At 36.6% G+C, this 18,437-nt stretch overlaps 2 protein-coding genes and 1 pseudogene across 2 annotated transcripts; all 3 read left to right on the top strand.

The window, feature by feature from the left end:
• Window positions 1–1,261: 1,261 nt before the first annotated feature.
• On the top strand, window positions 1,262–10,564 carry LOC137721037 (putative 6-phosphogluconolactonase 2 pseudogene; annotated as a pseudogene).
• A 1,253-nt stretch (window positions 10,565–11,817) lies between these two features.
• On the top strand, window positions 11,818–14,064 carry LOC137721259 (putative 6-phosphogluconolactonase 4, chloroplastic). Its single transcript, XM_068460360.2, has 3 exons — window positions 11,818–12,186; window positions 12,790–12,925; window positions 13,362–14,064. Exons 1-3 carry the CDS (start codon window positions 12,026–12,028, stop codon window positions 13,824–13,826), a joined length of 762 nt encoding a protein of 253 aa, XP_068316461.2. The 5' UTR covers window positions 11,818–12,025; the 3' UTR covers window positions 13,827–14,064.
• Window positions 14,065–14,863: 799 nt separating this feature from the next.
• Window positions 14,864–17,428, top strand: LOC137721258 (putative 6-phosphogluconolactonase 2). Its single transcript, XM_068460359.2, has 3 exons — window positions 14,864–15,350; window positions 15,972–16,107; window positions 16,764–17,428. The coding sequence occupies exons 1-3, from the start codon at window positions 14,995–14,997 to the stop codon at window positions 17,226–17,228; spliced, it is 957 nt and encodes a 318-aa protein (XP_068316460.2). The 5' UTR covers window positions 14,864–14,994; the 3' UTR covers window positions 17,229–17,428.
• Window positions 17,429–18,437: the final 1,009 nt, after the last annotated feature.

The raw sequence follows: 18,437 nt of genomic DNA on the forward strand, positions 1-18,437 counted from the left end.
AGTTCATAGGGGAAATTAACCAAAATTAAAGTTCAGAGAGTGATTTGACAGTGTCTTGCAAATTCAGAGACGAATCGATGAATACCTCTTTATATTAAGCTCAATGGCGACAAGAGGAGACATGTGAACTGATATCACTTGAGCCTATTTTGATATAGTTACAAACCAAAAATAACTAGCCTAACTCTCTAGATACCTGCCACACACCAAATAAAAAGCCACCTCCATCTTAATATTAGGACACCTATTTCTAACTCCAACTTAACTCAAAGTAAGCAGTGCTAGTAGATGGCATTCAGACTAATGATTCAGCACTTGTTTGGATGTGCTTTTAAAATAACTGAAAGCACTTTTGATGAAAATATTTTTGGAAACAATCCTTAATAAAAATTCTAGTAAATTCTAGAAAAACACTTAAAGTACTTCCTGAAAGAAGCACATAATTAGTGCTTCTTGTAGAAAGCACTTAAAGTGCTTTTGAAAATCAAAAATATTTTTTTTAAAGTGCTTTCAGTCATTTTAAAAGCACGTCCAAACGAGCTCTCAATCTCTAAAATTGAACTGTTTACTTGCGAAACACTTAAAAATTCCAGGGTTTCATCATATATCTGAAGATTATTCTTCTTCAAACTCTCAGTCACTTCCACTTTTCATCCGTGACATACAATCCATGCATGCAAGTAATTTATGTAAGAATAAACTAGACTTAAAAGATTAATACACTAGCCAAGAACACAAAGATTAATTAACTAAATCACAATCCTTAAATTATGTATGTAATATAAGTGTAAGAATTGCAGCAATTATACCAACACATACCTGCAGACATGTTCATATAACAATAAGCCATGAAAACTTGCACACAACCTTCTGCAAAACTCAATGCTCTCAAAGTTATAGGTAATTGGAACAATAAGAGTGTGCTTTGTGAGAGCAGAGGCTTGTGGTTTTATACTACAGGACCTGGATCTCTTGTATCGCCCTATAACAATCCCACAAGGAATACAATGCTGCATTCCTTATATCAGTATGAGTCTTATAAACGAGCAAACACAAGAGTCCTCAATATACCAATATGATTGGATTAACTCTTGTCAACATGATTTAGACTTCTTTATAATATCAATTATCCCAAGACTTGTAAGAATCATACTCATACTCTTACAATTTATGTACATTTCCAGTATATGTAGTTGCTACAAGTACAAACCCACGTAAGTAGATCGATCAAGAAATTAGGGTTTTGAATTGCTACAAGTCCATGGTTTACTGCCCAAGTCAGTTAACACTACTGATCAGTTCCCACCGGGCGACTGCACAGTCTACCGTAACCGACTGCACAGTACTGATCAATTCCCACAGATTGCACTGTCTTCACTCACTGTTCGACTCTTGGGTTCCTGTCGGTCATGGCCTCCATATATCACCCGACTGTATTTCCCTCTCACTCCGCACAACTCTATTCTCATCGCATACATCTCGCGCGCTGGGAATAATTTCACTCCGATAAGCACCAAGATCTTCATCCCTTTCGATTAAACCCATTCGCTTGAGTTTCAAGAACCCGATTTCCGCATCATCGGAGTCAGGCGGTTCAATTTCAGAAGAAGGTGGAGATTTTTGAGACGGATGAGGAAGTGGCGGTGCGTCTGGTGCAGTACACCGCCGACCTGTTGGCCAAGTTTGTGAAGGAGAGGGGAGCTTTCACAGTCGTTTTGTCCGGCTGCATTCTCATTGACACGCTCATGTCAGAAACAAACCCCGCGAAGGGCTCATGTCAGAAACAAAACCCCTGGAGGGTGCCGAGCATTTTTTTATTTTATTTTATTTAATAATTTCGGATGGGTTTGTGTCTGCTTACCTATAAGAACTTCTGCTATGAGTGATTTTATCGTATACATGCAGAAATGTTCATTAATTCACGTGGTTACTCGAAAAGTAAGTATTTGTCACTTATGATATATTTGTATTTTCATTTATATAATTTTTTTACTAAATATAAGATCTACCAATGCATATAGATTTCATCTCTACTAGAGTAACATTTTTTATCTTCTAAGCACTTCTCTAAAAGAGATTTTATCATTAACATGCAAAAAAATTATTAATTCAAGTGCTTACTAGAGAAATATGTGCTTTTAATCAATTTGTATGTTTAGATTTACAGGAAATTAGCGGAATCGTCGTATAAGAATACGGTGGAATGGGGGAAATGGCATGTGTTCTGGGTGGATGAAAGAGTGATGAAAAAGACTCACCCCATCAGTAACTATAAACTTGCTTTTGATGGTTTCCTCTCTAAGGTACAAGTTTTATGCTTTCTTCTGAATGTTGTGTCAAAGCACTAAATTTTGCTACGTTGTGTGTCAACTTACTCTTGCTAAATTTTGGACTTTGGCAGGTAGTGAGGATTGTAACATCCCACATCGCCAAGGGGAGTGATCATTAAATGTATATTCTCATCCCTACCTAGCACGAGGCCTTTTAGGAGCTCACTGGCTTCGGGTTCCGTAGGAACTCCGAAGTTAAGCGAGTAGCGCACGAGAGCACTCCCATGATGGGTGACCCACTGGGAAGTTTTCGTGTGAGTTCCCAGAAACAAAACCGTGAGGGTGTGTTCGAGACCCAAAGCGGACAATATCGTGCTACGGTGGTGGAGCGGGCCCGGGAAGTGATCCGCCCCGGGCCGGGATGCGACAATTTGGTATCAGAGCCTAACCCTGGTCGCGTGTGTGCCGACGATGACGTCGGGCCCCTAAGGGAGGTGGATTGTAACATCCCACATCGCCCAGGGGAGTGATCCTTAAATGTATATTCTCATCCCTACCTAGCACGAGGCCTTTTGGGAGCTCACTGGCTTCGAGTTCCGTAGGAACTCCGAAGTTAAGCGAGTAGCGCACGAGAGCACTCCCATGATGGGTGACCCACTGGGAAGTTCTCGTGTGAGTTCCCAGAAACAAAACCGTGAGGGTGTGGTCGGGGCCCAAAGCGAACAATATCGTGCTACGGTGGTGGAGCGGGCCCGGGAAGTGATTCGCCCCGGGCGGGGATGTGACAGGATCCTCCTGACCAAGTCAATCGGGCATTTGAAATTTTATCCAACGGCTACAATCATTATAACTTTTAGAATGACCCCTTGTTTGTAGTCGTTGGATAAAATTTCAACGGCCCGATGAGCTTGGTTAGGAGGATCCTCACCCTTTGCTCAGGAGAGGATCCTGATCCGTATGTTTTGATATGTGTCTAATGTATTGCACAGTCATAGGTAGGGTCTAATAAATAGAGCAATTAAAGTGCCCATAATTTGAAAACAAAATTGCACTGACTGCCGTTGAATGTTTTAGGGTAAAGTACAAAAAACTACCTCAACTATTGGTGTTACAACACTTTCATACCTCATCTTTTAAAATTGACAATGTCATGCCTCATCTTACGAATTTGTGCCAATGTTATACCTTCCGTTAGCCTGCCGTTAATTTGTCAGTTAAATGTTGACGTGGCTTGATCTAGACCCCACTTTCTATTAAAAAATATTAGAAAAACTAATAAAAAATCATTTAATATTTTTAAATATTAAAATAATAAAAAAAAGTTAAAAAACAAAAAAAACATAAAAAAAAAACAAAAAACAAAACCTTTCGTCCCTTCCACCCCCCTCCTCCCTTCTCTCTCTCCCCATCTTAATCTTCTTCCCTGCTTAATCTTCAACCAAAACAAAACAAAACAAAAAAAAAAAAATTTGAAAACCCATCAACCCCCAACCCTTCAAAGAAGAAGAAAAAAAAAAACCCAACCCAATTTGTCCCCCCCCCCCCCCAAAAAAAAAAAACAAATCCAACCCCCTGCAACCCAAAAAGAAAAAGAAGGAGGAGGAAGAAGAAAAAGAAGAAAACAAAAAAAAACAAAAAACCCAGATCCCGTTCGCCAGGCCAATTCCGCGGGGGGTGGGTGCGAAGGGTAGATGCAAGGGGAAGACGAACTGGAATATTTTTATTTTTTTTTTGGGTTACAGGTCGGGGCTCGGGTGGGGGAGATTAGGGGGTGAGGAGGGGAATAGGGAGAAGAGAGAAAGACGCAGGGGGGAGGGGGGAGGGGGAAGGGATGAAGTTTTGTTTTTTTTTTTATTTTCTTGTTTATTTTTCTAGGTTGCAGCAGGTAGATTGGGGGGGGGGGGGGGAAGGAACGAAAGGCTTTGTTTTTTATTTTATTTTTTACTTTTCTTTATTATTTTAATATTTAAAAAATATTAAATGATTTTTTTTAGTTTTTAATAATATTTTATTAATTTTTTTAATAGAAAGTGGGCCCTGAATCAAGTCACGTCAGCAATTAACTGAGAAATTCACGCCAAGCTAACGGAAGGTATAACATTGGCACAAATTCGTAAAATGAGGTATGACATTGTCAATTTTAAAAGATGAGGTATGAAAGTGTCGTGACACCAATATTTGAGGTAGTTTTTTGTACGTTACCCAATGTTTTATCATGACTCTTCCAGAATTAGCATGGAACTTTAAGTTACACATCAAATCTCATCATTTCATAAAAAAACTCTCATATTTTTTAGTGTAAAATATATCATTGTATTAAAAAAAAAAAAAATTACTCATCAAATCTCGTCGTTTCATCAAAAACTCTATTTGACTCCTGTTTTGAATTTTCCTCGCGATTCCTGCAAATTAGTATCCAAATTTGAATTTGAATTCGCATGAAGCTATGAGAACTACAAGTAATTTTACAAGTTTTCGTTGAGTTGTTTACAACAATAAGCTTCATTTTTACTGGTATTTGTTACATGATTTTAGTCTACATGATTCGCGAGCATTATACATTGATTGTCTTAAGTAAGTAATTGCTCAAGAGGCTTTTGACATTGATTGTGTTAGCTTCGGGGGCTTTTAACTTTACCAAGATGGAAGACTACATCTTACCGTTAGAATCATGTAAAATTACTTATTCCACTATGATAGGTAGTTCAATACGATATGTAGTTTAGCTTGTACAAGTACTTATATGGCAAGTAGTTCAGACTGTATAAGTACTTATATAATAGGTAGTTTAGATTATAAAAGATCAGTTGAAATTTAAGTTTATGCCAACTAATATTATAATATGATAGGTAGTTTAGCTTATACAAGTACTCATATGACATGTAGTTTAGACTCTAAAAGTACTTATATGATAGGTAGTTTAGATTGTAAAAAATCAGCTGAAATATGGGTTATGCCGACTAATAGGGTACCTGAGTTGAAAAAAAAATAGAAAAATAATATAACTAATAGCGAGGCCCCCCAAGAGATTTATAGGTGTCCGAAATTTTGGAAATGTTCTAAATTAATTTTAGGAAATATGTGGTGCGAATAGAATGACTCTAATTTTGGATTATAGCACACAATTTTTTTGTGAAAAAAAAAATTGAAATTTTTAGGTTTAAGAAATATTTTGCGCTGGAGTTAAGGAAAATATTGTAAAACCTTTGGATGTGATCCTCCGGATTATTAGATCTTGAAACTATTTGTTATTGATTCTTAAAGTGATAAAATAGAAAAATATCTTTAAATTTAGGTCTTAACTCATTGATTACAAATGTTTAAAAATGAATTATAATATATTTTGCACAAAAAAAATATATTTTGAAAAACACGAATATGATAGTTTGTTGTTATGGTAAGAGAAATAAAAGAAACATTAACAAAATAAAATAAAATAAAAAATTGAAAAGGGATGGATCGGTATGAAGATAGCGATCAGTCGCTATTTTTTAGCGATTATCCTTAAGGAGAATAGTTATCAAAGTACCGATCGTATAAATTTTTTTTTTTTCTTTTTCAATTTAGGTCTTAAATCATTGATTACAAATTTTTAAAAATGAATTATAATATATTTTGCACAAAAAAAATATATTTTGAAAAACACGAATATGATAGTTTGTTGTTATGGTAAGAGAAATAAAAGAAACATTAACAAAATAAAAAAATAAAAAAATTGAAAAGGGAGGGATCGGTATGAAGATAGCGACTTTTTGCGATATCAGTCTCTTTAGCGATTATCCTTAAGGAGAATAGTTATCAAACTACCGATCGTATCATTTTCTTTTTTTTTTCTTTTTCAATTTAGGTCTTAAATCATTGATTACAAATTTTTAAAAATGAATTATAATATATTTTGCACAAAAAAAAATATATTTTGAAAAACACGAATATGATAGTTTGTTGTTATGGTAAGAGAAATAAAAGAAACATTAACAAAATAAAAAAATTGAAAAGGAAGGGATCGGTATGAAAATAGCGACTGTTTGGGATATCAGTCGCTACACTTTTAGCAATTATCTTTAAAGAGAATAGTTATCAAAGTACCGATCATATCATTTTCTTTCTTTTTTTTTCTTTTTCAATTTAGATCTTAAATCATTGATTACAAATTTTTAAAAATGAATTATAATATATTTTGCACAAAAAAAATATATTTTGAAAAACACGAATATGATAGTTTATTGTTATGGTAAGAGAAATAAAAGAAACATTAACAAAATAAAAAAATTGAAAAGGGAGGGATCGGTATGAAGATAGCGACTGTTTGGGATATCAGTCGCTACATTTTTAGCAATTATCCTTAAGGAGAATAGTTATCAAAGTACCGATCGTATCATTTTCTTTTTTTGTCTTTTTTAATTTAGGTCTTAAATCATTGATTACAAATTTTTAAAAATGAATTATAATATATTTTGCACAAAAAAAATATATTTTGAAAAACACGAATATGATAGTTTGTTGTTATGGTAAGAGAAATAAAAGAAACATTAACAAAATAAAAAAATTGAAAAGGAAGGGATCGGTATGCCGAAAGCGACTGTTTGGGATTCCAGTCGCTACATTCTTAGCGATTCTCTCTAAGGAGAATAGTTATCAAAGTACCGATCGTATCATTTTCTTTCTTTTTTTTTCTTTTTCAATTTAGATCTTAAATCATTGATTACAAATTTTTAAAAATGAATTATAATATATTTTGCACAAAAAAAAAAATATTTTGAAAAACACGAATATGATAGTTTGTTGGTATGGTAAGAGAAATAAAAGAAACATTAACAAAATAAAAAAATTGAAAAGGAAGGGATCGGTATGAAGATAGCGACTGTTTGGGATATCATTCGCTACATTCTTAGCGATTCTCTCTGAGGAGAATAGTTATCAAAGTACCGATCGTATCATTTTCTTTCTTTTTTTTTCTTTTTCAATTTAGATCTTAAATCATTGATTACAAAATTTTAAAAATGAATTATAATATATTTTGCACAAAAAAAATATATTTTGAAAAACACGAATATGATAGTTTATTGTTCTGGTAAGAGAAATAAAAGAAACATTAACAAAATAAAAAAATAAAAAAATTGAAAAGGGAGGGATCGGTATGAAGGTGGCGACTGTTTGGGATATCAGTCGCTTCATTTTTAGCGATTATGTTTAAGGAGAATAGCTATCAAAATACCGATCGTATCATTTTCTTTTTTTTTTCTTTTTCAATTTAGGTCTTAAATCATTGATTACAAATTTTTAAAAATGAATTATAATATATTTTGGACAAAAAAAATATATTTTGAAAAACACGAATATGATAGTTTGTTGTTATGGTAAGAGAAATAAAAGAAACATTAACAAAATAAAAAAATAAAAAAATTGAAAAGGGAGGATCGGTATGGAGATAGCGAGTCTTTGGGAAATCAGTCGCTTCCTTTATAGCGATTATCCTTGTGGAGAATAGTTATCAAAGTACCGATCGTATCATTTTCTTTTTTTTTTCTTTTTCAATTTAGGTCTTAAATCATTGATTACAAATTTTTATAAATGAATTATAATATATTTTGCACAAAAAAAATATATTTTGAATAGTTTGCTGTTATGGTAAGAGAAATAAAAGAAACATTAACAAAATTAAATTAAAAAAAATTGAAAAGGGAGGGATCGGTATGAAGATAGCAACTTTTTGGGATATTAGTCGCTATTTTTTAGCGATTATCCTTAAGAAGAATAGTTATCAAAGTACCGATCGTATCATTTTCTTTTTTTTTTCTTTTTTTTTCTTTTTCCATTGAATAGCTATAGTAGAGTAAAATAGTAATCACAATGCAAAGTATCAACCTAACAACAAAAAGTGCTGACACATGGAGTCCTATTTATGGACCTAAATAAAAAAATAACTAAAAATTGGACTAATCTAATTGTTAGGCCATAAAATTGGGAAATGGATCATTTCTGGATCTTTTCTAGTCCAACGGCTAAAGTTATTATAATTTTTAAAATGGCCCCCTATTTGTAACCGTTGGATTAAATTTCAAGGGCCTGGATTGATTGATTGAGTGAATTTGGTGGAAGGGATCCGGAGAGGATCTCTTTCCATAAAATTGGATCTATTTCAAGCTAGTTTATTTACGCATAACATATTTGTAAGGAAGAAGTTAATTTAAACCACATATTAATGAAACTCTTTTTATCAACTATAAGAGGGTGAAAAAACATTTTTGTCTTCTATCACAAAATAAAATTATGGACAATAAAGTAATTTGCACAAACTAAATTTTACAGTTGTTTTTTAAAACATCATCTACATGTAATCCTAACAAATCACCTACAAGAACTCCGGATTTTTATGGGTGTATTGTTTTATGAAACTTCAAATTTCTATAGCACTTATTTTCAAAACTTTAAGTTCGAATTTAAGTACAAACTCTAGGTTCATGATACCTGCAAACAAACACAATATACATATGTAGTGAACGGGAATAGCTTCGGGACCTGTGTGTGAAAAGAATGAGTGACGACCCAAAATATGGGCTTGTTGTGGCTTGCAGGCCAAAAATAGTGGTTGTTGGGTTGCTGGGTAACAAATGAGAAGTAAATGGGTTAACAGATTATATACCCAATTATTGGGCTAAGAGTGAAAAATGAAAAACAAGGCCTAACCCATGGGCTTGTTATTTCATGCGAGTCAAAAAAAAAAAAAAAAAGGCCCAAAAAGAAAAAAAAAAAAAACAAGTGGGACGGTTTGTTGCATATGCCCAATTGGGTTGCGGGTTGACTGCAGACAGCCCAAGTCCGTAAGAAAGGTGATACAAAACAGCTTTGTTTTGGACCTTAGAGTTTTGGAGCAGGAACGACTTGGTGGCTCAGGTTGCGCGACTTTAGGCTGCGACTCCCAAGCGTGTAGGGTTTGAAAAATCTCTTTTTTTTTTTCTTCTCTTATTCACGCATATTCAATTCACCATAATTATAAGAGATGTTTGTTTATATTGTATACGTAGTACAAAAAGATGAAAAGTAAAAAGTAATAATCATGTTTTCCTCATTTGTCCATTTCTACTTCATTTCTCTTATCTGATACTAATGAAGAAACTAAACAAAATAATACATGGCTCCCGTTTCATTTCAATCGCTAACAACTCTAATAATATATATAGGTACGTATCATTTAATAATAACATGTTTCTAAATACTCAAGGTAATCATTATCTTGAATTGGTCAAAGCTCCAAAAGACTCTAAAACAAAACTGTCGAACACTCTAATGTTTTAGCACATTCAATCATATATATTAAATATAAACCCGTTCTATCAACTATATTTTTCTCTCAAATGAGGCATAATATATATTATGGCCCTTTGTAACCAAATATATCTCGGGATACTAAACCTAGTTAGAAACTTTTATTTTTATTTTTAGTTTTACATATATTAAAATAAACGATTAAATGGGTACCCGTTTATAACTGCAGGTATTACCCATAACCACCCATTTAAATTTCACGGTTAAATGGTTATACCCATAACCGTTTATTTATCTAAACGGTTACCCATAATCATAACCTTCCATAATCATAACCTTCAAATTTAAATGGACGAATAACCCCGGTTACCTATAACCAATGAGTATTTACCCATCCCTAGCAGGTACCGATTCCCCCTGGCCAGGTTTATGATATTAACGATGCACTTCCAGCTGAGGGAGCCGCAGAAGATTACGAAGCCCGTCTTAAACATTTGGTTCAGCGCAATGTGATTGCCACCTCAAAAACTACTGGATTTCCAAGGTTTGATCTCATGCTTCTCGGCATGGGTCCATGTGGACATCTTGCTTCTCTGTTCCCTGCTCACCCGCTTTGCAAGGAGAAGACGAAATGGGTGACTTACATTAAGGACTCGCCAAGGCCACCTCCACAGAGGATTACTTTTACCTTCCCAGTGATCAACTCTGCTGCAAATAATGCAATGGTGGTGACGGATGATGATCTAGCGGATGCCGTGCAAATAGCGCTTGGAAATAGTTTGCCTCCTTACACTTTGCCAGCTCGGTTGCTTGCAGCTGAAGAGGAGGTAACTTGGTTCCTGGACCAAGCAGCAGCTTCGAAGCTGCAGGAGCAGAATGTCGATGGCTTTGCAACTAGTTGCACTTGCGTCCAATGTATTTACTATGTACATGTCGATGTTAACGTGTTTGTGTTCAATAATTTAGGCAGAAATCAATGTGATTCACTGCTTGCTTTTCTTGCTATGCTAGTAATTAAGAAGAAGTGACCATTTTGGTCCTCTGTCATGTATTTTTCAGTATTTCTTGCTAGTAAATAAGAAGTGGTGACCTTTTTGGTCGATGTATTTTTCAGTAATGGGTACGATTTTCGTACCCTAAATCCTGGATCTTGGCCTTTGACGTTGTCGATGGTGTCGCTAGACTCCACCTCGAGGGTGATAGTCTTCCCTGTTAGGGTTCACAAAGATCTGCATATTCTCCGGCTCTCTTTCTTCTCTCCCCCGTCTCCGTGTGTGTCTCGCTCCTGGCAGCAGCAAAACTGGTTTGCTCTACTGTTGCTTATACTAGGAGTTTGTTCCCGTCCATCTCTAACACTTGGACATAATGTTATAAAGTGCGAGAAATTTTTGATAGTTATCAACGTGCGACAATGAGTTAAAATGAGATTTCTATCAAAAACTCCAACACACAGTACTGATCAATTCCAACCGACTACACATCCTTCACTCTCCTTTTGTTGTTTGGGTTCCTGTTGTTGAAATATCCTATATCCACCATGTTTGTGATAAAAGAAGAGTTTAAATATTCAACACTACTCCAACTAATATTGAGGATTTTTGTGGTGAAGCCCCCACACCTGTTGGATTGTGCAAGTGGTAATTAACAAGTTCGGTACAATATATTGTTGGAAGTGGACTTTTGACCTGTCTCTCTGATGATTTCGACATGGTATCAAAGTCATAGAGCGGGTGCCGTACTACCACGTGATGGATGGGTCTTTGGCCCTGCATGTAGGGTGTCTCATTGGCTCTACATGGCTTTCAATGTGTGGACCTTCCACATGTAACCTACTAATTGGGTCTCAAGCGTGATGAGATATCCCAATCTTTAGCTCATGAGGGATGTGTTGAAATATCTCATTACGCCTGGAACCCAATTAGTGGGTCACATATCCCAATCTATAACTCGTGAGGGATGTGTTGAAATATCCCAATCTATAGCCCATGAGGGATATGTTGAAATATCTCATCACGCCTGGAACCTAATTAGTGGGTCACATATCTCAATCTATAGCCCCATGACAGACGCGTTGAAATATCTCACAGCTACCGTACGTATCTATGAAAAAAAAGTTTAAATATTCTAACCACACTCCAACCAATACTAAGATATTTTATGATAAAATCCCAAACTTATCAGCAGGTAATAATTAACAAATTGAGAATAATATCGATGTTGTTGTCTCTCATAATTTCAACACCTGTGGGCCATTTTCTAAGCCACTACCTAAAGTAAGCCTGGCTGCGCACTTATTATGGCCTCCATATATTCCCGCAGACCCGGCTTTCCCTCTCACTCTCACTCCGCACAACTCTGTCTTCATCGCAGACATCTCGAGCGCCGGGAATAATCTCAATCCGATCGGCACCAAGATCTCTATCCCCTCGATCAAACCCGTTCGCTCGAATTTCAAGAACCCAATTTCCGCATCATCGGCGTAAGCAGAGATGGCGGACCAGTGTGAGAAGAAGGTGGAGAAGTTTCAGACGGAGGAGGAAGTGGCGGTGCGTCTGGCGAAGTACACCGCCGACCTGTCGGCCAAGTTTGTGAAGGAGAGGGGAGTTTTCACCGTCGTCTTGTCCGGCGGCTCTCTCATTTACTCGCTCAGGTCAGAAACATACCCCCTCAAGCATTTTCTTTTTAATAATTTCGGTTTGGTTTGGGTCTTCTTAGGTTAGGTATAGTCACTTCTGTTAGAAATGTATCATGAGCATGTAGAAATGCTTAGTAATTCAAATTTTTACTCGAAAGTATGTGCTGGTGGGTCTGCTTATGTTGTAAGCACTTCTGCTAGAAGTGATTTTATCATAAACAATTTTGTTAATTCAAGTGCTTACTGGAAAAGTACGTGCTTTTGGGTCTGCTTCTGCTGTAAACACTTCTGCTAGGAGTGATTTTATCGTATACATGTAGAAATGTTTATTAATTCACGTGCTTACTCGAAAAGTATGTGCTTTTGGGTCTGCTTATGTTCTAAGCACTTCTGCTAGAAGAAATTTTTTATCATAAACATGCTATTAATTCAAGTACTTACTCGAGAAGTTGCGTATGCTTATATTGTAAGCATTCCTGCCACGACCCATAAGCGCCATTCATTTTTTTGCCTGTTTAGAAGCGTTTTTTGGTTGTCCGATAGCAAGTTTGATTGTTTGTTTACTGCTTTTTTCTTTTCTTGTATTGTTGTGGGTATTTTGTATGTTTGGATTTACAGGAAATTAGCGGAAGAGCCGTATAAGGATACGGTGGAGTGGGGGAAATGGCATGTGTTCTGGCTGGACGAGAGAGTGGTGAAGAAGGATCACCCCGACAGTAACTATAAACTTGCTTATGATGGTTTACTCTGTAAGGTACAATTTTTTATACTTTCTTCTGAACGCTGTGTCAAAGCACTAAATTTTGCAATGTTGTGTGTCAAAGCTGTGATTTTTATGTGATCGATTTTTAATTTTAGTTGCTCTTATTGTTTTGCTTGCTCCTTGTGAAGATTCATAGTAATTTGATTTATATGTGAATGAGGTTGGTGAGTGATATGGCTCTTTGTATCACTGTAATTAATGGACAATCTGAAATTTGGGAATTTCGGGCCGTGCTTCTATTTTTAGGGTTCAATATGGCAATGATGATGGTTATGAGATGAAGAAAGAAATGTACTCTTTTAACTCTGTGTAGAGTAAACATTTGATGCGTGACTATGATCTAAAGCATTCTAAGCCCTCCAAGGGCCTAATGGCACAAGGTCGTTAATTCATCAGCTTAATCTTACTAAATTTTGGATTTTGGCAGGTACCGATTCCCCCTGATCAGGTTTATGCCATTAATGATGCACTTTCGGCTGAGGCAGCAGCAGAAGATTATGAAACCTGTCTTAAACATTTGGTTCAGCGCAATGTGATTGCCACTTCAAAAGCTACTGGATTTCCAAAGTTTGATCTCATACTTCTGGGTATGGGTCCAGATGGACATCTTGCTTCTCTATTCCCTGGTCATGCGCTTTGCAACGAGAAGACGAAATGGGTGACTCACATTATGGACTCCCCAAAGCCACCTCCACAGAGAATTACTTTTACTTTTCCGGTGATCAACTCTGCTGCATACAATGCAATGGTGGTGACAGGCAATGACACAGCCGATGCCGTGCAGAAAGCACTTGGAAATATTCAGCATCCTGATACTTTGCCTGCTCAGTTGCTTGCAGCTGAAGACGAGGTAACTTGGTTTTTAGATCAGGATGCAGCTTCCAAGCTCTAGGAGCAGAATGTCGATACGTTGCACTTGCATCCAATGTATTTCCTATTTACATGTCGATGTTAATGTGTTTGTGTTTAATAATGTAGGCAGAAATCACTGTGATTTGCTGCTTGCTTTTCTTGCTAGTAGTAAGAACTCGTGACCTTTTTGGTCCTCTGTGGTGGCAATAAGAACTGGTGACCCTTTAGGTCCTAAGTGATGTATTTTTCAGTAGTGGTAAAGCAACTATATATTCTAATGCTCTCCGTTCCCTCGTACCACTGCGGTTGTTTAACCGTCGGCGTCGGAAAAGCAACTTGCCGCAGACAGTCTGGTTGTCTGGTTTAGCATGTTTACGAAACTTGTTTGATATTGCTGAGACTAAAAAACGCTTATGCTTTTACGACTCAAAAATGCTTTTAAGTTTTTTCTACCAAATGTAATTAGGAGTGATATTTTTTTGTCATAAAGCACTCTTCGCTGTCCAAAAGTTGTCTCAAACATAACTTTTAATCGACCAAAAAAAGCTTTTCTTTCAATTTGGCGAAAAGTGATCATGAGCTCAAAAATGTGTTTACCTCACAATTCAGGATAAAGTATTTTTGCTACCAAAAGCGCTTCTGAGTTTATCAAAATGTGTTTATTTGTTAAAGAAAGTATTGTTGACACAGTTTAAGTATTTGTATTTGACACTGTTTAATAGACATTGTTTTTCAAACTAAAAAACGCTTCTTAGATGAAGTTGTGTCATACTCGACATGCTTATAAGTGCTTCTAAATTGTATGAAAATTGAAGAGCTTTCTACCAATGCAATTTTAAAATTTTAAGTAGACGTTAACTCATATCCACGTAAATAGTAAATTGTGTGTTTTTTAAACTAAAATTTTTATCAAGTTTTAAATGAAGGAATCAACACATAACCAACTGAATTACAAATGTCCTGCACCGCACGAGTTGGTTAATATTACAAAAATATCGACGTAATTTAAAAAAAAAATAGTTATCAAACGGGCCTAGTTCATATCTACAAGTCCATTGGGTTCTCCGCCCAAGTCAGTTAACAGTCACTGACCAACTCCCTCCAACTGCGGTCCACCGTAACCGAACTTCACTGACCGTTTGACTTTTGTGGCCCGGTCGGTTTTTTCCGCAGCCAATACCTAAAGTAAGCCCGGGTGCGCACTGCGCATGGCCTCCGTACGCTCCCCGACCCGTCTTTCCCTCTCACTCGGCACGACTCTCTCCTCATCGCGTACATCTCGCGCGCCGGCGATAATCTCACTCCGATCGGCACCAAGATCTCTATCCCTCTCGGTTAAACCCGTTCGCTCGAATTTCAAGAACCCAATTTCCGCATCATCGGCATCATCGGCGGCAGCAGAGATGGCGGGTCAGTGTCAGAAGAAGGTGGAGAAGTTCCAGACGGCGGAGGAAGTGGCGGTGCGTCTGGCGAAGTACACCGCCGACCTGTCGGCCAAGTTTGTGAAGGAGAGGGGAGCTTTCACCGTCGCTTTGTCCGGCGGCTCTCTCATTTACGCGCTCAGGTCAGAAACAATCCCCCTCAAGCATTTTGTTTTTGAATAATTTCGGATTGGTTTGGGTCTGCTTAGGTATAATCAATCACTTCTGCTAGAAGTGCTTTTATCATGAACATGTAGAAATGTTTAATAATTCAAGTGTTTACTCGAAAAGTATGTGCTGTTGGATCTGCTTCTGCTAGAAGTACTTATGCTGGAAGTGATTTTATCATAAACATGCGCAATTTTTTGTTATTTCAAGTGCTTACTGGAAAAAGTACGTGCTTTTGGGTCTGCTTTGGCTGTAAGCACCTCTGCTAGGAGTGATTCATGTAGAAATGGTTATAAATTCACGTGCTTACTCGAAAAGTATGCTTTTGGGCCTGCTTATGTTCTAAGCACTTCTGCTAGACGTGATTCTATCATAAATATGCAGAATTTTTTGTTAATTCAAGTGCTTACTCGAGAAGTTTGTGCTTTGGGTCTGCTTATATTGTAAGCATTTCTGCCACGCCCCATAAGCGCTATTAATTTTTTTGCCTGTTTTAGAAGCATTTTTGGTTGTTCAATAGCAAGTTTGATTGTTTTCTTTACTGCTTTTTTATTGTATTGTATTTTTATGAGTATTTTGTATGTTTGGACTTACAGGAAATTAACGGAAGCTCCATATAAGGATACAGTGGAGTGGGGGAGATGGCATGTGTTCTGGGTGGATGAGAGAGTGGTGAAAAAGGATCACCCCGACAGTAACTATAAACTTGCCCTTGATGTTTTACTCTCTAAGGTACAATTTTTATGAATATTTTTTATGCTTTCTCTTGATGTTTTACCGAATCGTAGTTGGATTTGAGGGCACGATATTGTGCATAGTTTGTATCAAAAATGATATGAGTTAATGAGTGAGTACGTCAGTTAATTGAAGCGAATAAGTTGCTGGTTATGGGAAGAAGAAATAAATTTGTCAACCAAACAAAGAAAGAATGTATGTGAACGAAAGATCAGAAGACTGATGTTTGTAATTCAGTTTATATATGATTGAGATATTGGTGAGTGGTATGGCTTCTTTGTCACAGTATGTATCAATTAACAAATCAAGATATGAAAGTTGGAAATTGGTCTCGCTTTTGTCTGTAAGGGTTCGATCATGAGATGATGGTTCTGGTTGGGAAAAAAAAGCGTTGATGTTACCAAATAGTGGTTGGATTTAAGGAGATGATATTGTGCATGTTCTGTGGAAAACATGATTCGGTTTTAGTTAGTACATCAGGAAATTGAAACTAATAACTAGTTGGTCATGGGATGAAGAAAGAAATGTACTCTTTTAACGGTGTCTAGAGTAAATATTTGATGTGTGATTATGATCTAAGCAATCTAAGCCCTCCAATGGCACAAAATCGTTAATTTGTCAACTTAATCTTGCTAAAATTTGGATTTTGGCAGGTACCGATTCCCCCTGGCCAGGTTTATGCCATTAATGATGCACTTTCGGCTGAGGGAGCAGCAGAAGATTACGAAACCTGTCTTAAACATTTGGTTCAGCGCAATGTGATTGCCACTTCAAAAGTGACTGGATTTCCGAAGTTTGATCTCATACTTCTGGGTATGGGTCCAGATGGACATCTTGCTTCTCTATTCCCTGGTCATCCGCGTTGCAACGAGAAGACAAAATGGGTGACTCACATTGAGGACTCACCAAAACCACCTCCAGAGAGGATTACATTTACCTTCCCAGTGATCAACTCTGCTGCATATAATGCAATGGTGGTGGCAGGCGATAATAAAGCTGATGCCGTGCAGAGAGCACTGGGAAACAGTGAGCATCCTGATACTTTGCCTGTTCAGTTGCTTGCGGCTGAAGACGAGTTAACTTGGTTCTTAGACCAGGGTGCGGCTTCCAAGCTGTAGGAGCAGAATGTCGTTGGCTTTGCAATTCGTTGCACTTGCATCTGATGTATTTGCTATTTACATGTTGTTGTCGATGTTAACGTGTTTTGTGTTCAATAATTTAGACAGAAATCACTCGGATTCGCTGCTTAGCAAGAACTGGTGACCTTTTAGGTCCTCTTTGATGCATTTTTCAGTAACGGATACAATTTTCTTACCAACCTTTTGTCATGCAATCTGTGTCCAAGCAGCTTATCACAATGTGCAACTATATATTCTGCTCTGCGATTGTTTTACCGACGGCATCGGTAAAGCAACTTGCCTCAGACACCATTTGGTTTGTGTTCTTGGCTTCCGCCAAGCGACTGCATGGTCGAATAAGTTTGGTCTCTCGTTTTGTTTTAATCTCACTCGTTGTGAAAGCTCCTGTAATCAAACAATCTTATTAAAATTCCTCTCATGAAAATGAGCTATAACGTTTTTATTTTTGAGCTAATAAAAATTTTATTCTCGTTGCGCTTAAATGAAAGTTTCTCTGAATCTCAAGAATGAAGACTATTAACAAGAACCACACCCTTATGAAAGAAAGAATCTTTTATCAATGAAAGTATTAGCGGGTTATTTACTTGCTTAATAACATTTGAAGTCGACTGTATGAATGATAAAATGTCACTGAGTTGAGATTTACGTCAAATATTTCATTATCTTTGAGCAAATCTGTAAAAATTATGAAACCAATGACTAACTTTGAGCACGTGACCTTGTTCTTGCAGACAATCATCCACTTGCTTAATTAGTTTAATCGATTACATACATTGTATGGTGTTCATTTAGATAAGTGACATAATTAATAACATCGATGAAGTTGTAAACTTTTATATCTTTCCACTTCCATCCAACCAAAAAGTGACTTGGGTTTCTAAACTTTGCATTCAAGTCCTCAAAGATTTCGTCTTTATCTACTCCCAAATTCCCAATCAATCTCTCAAGCAACGGAGAGATGTATTTGGCCCAAGAAGATAATTATATTTTATTAAACAAGAAGCACATCATCTGCTCATGTTCATGTTAATGTGGCCAAATGAAATGAACCTCACTTCGTATGGCTTTGGGATTGGGATCTACTAACACAAAACAAGTTCATTGACCCCCAAACCAAGAAGACCACAATTTCAAATATAAACCATTGTGATTATGTATATTAGTTGTTGAAGGGGTTGTAAAGGAGGA

This window comes from Pyrus communis, chromosome 1 (genome assembly GCF_041283825.1).
Source record: "Pyrus communis isolate YQ-2024b chromosome 1, ASM4128382v1, whole genome shotgun sequence".
Classification (NCBI taxonomy): Eukaryota; Viridiplantae; Streptophyta; class Magnoliopsida; order Rosales; family Rosaceae; genus Pyrus; species Pyrus communis.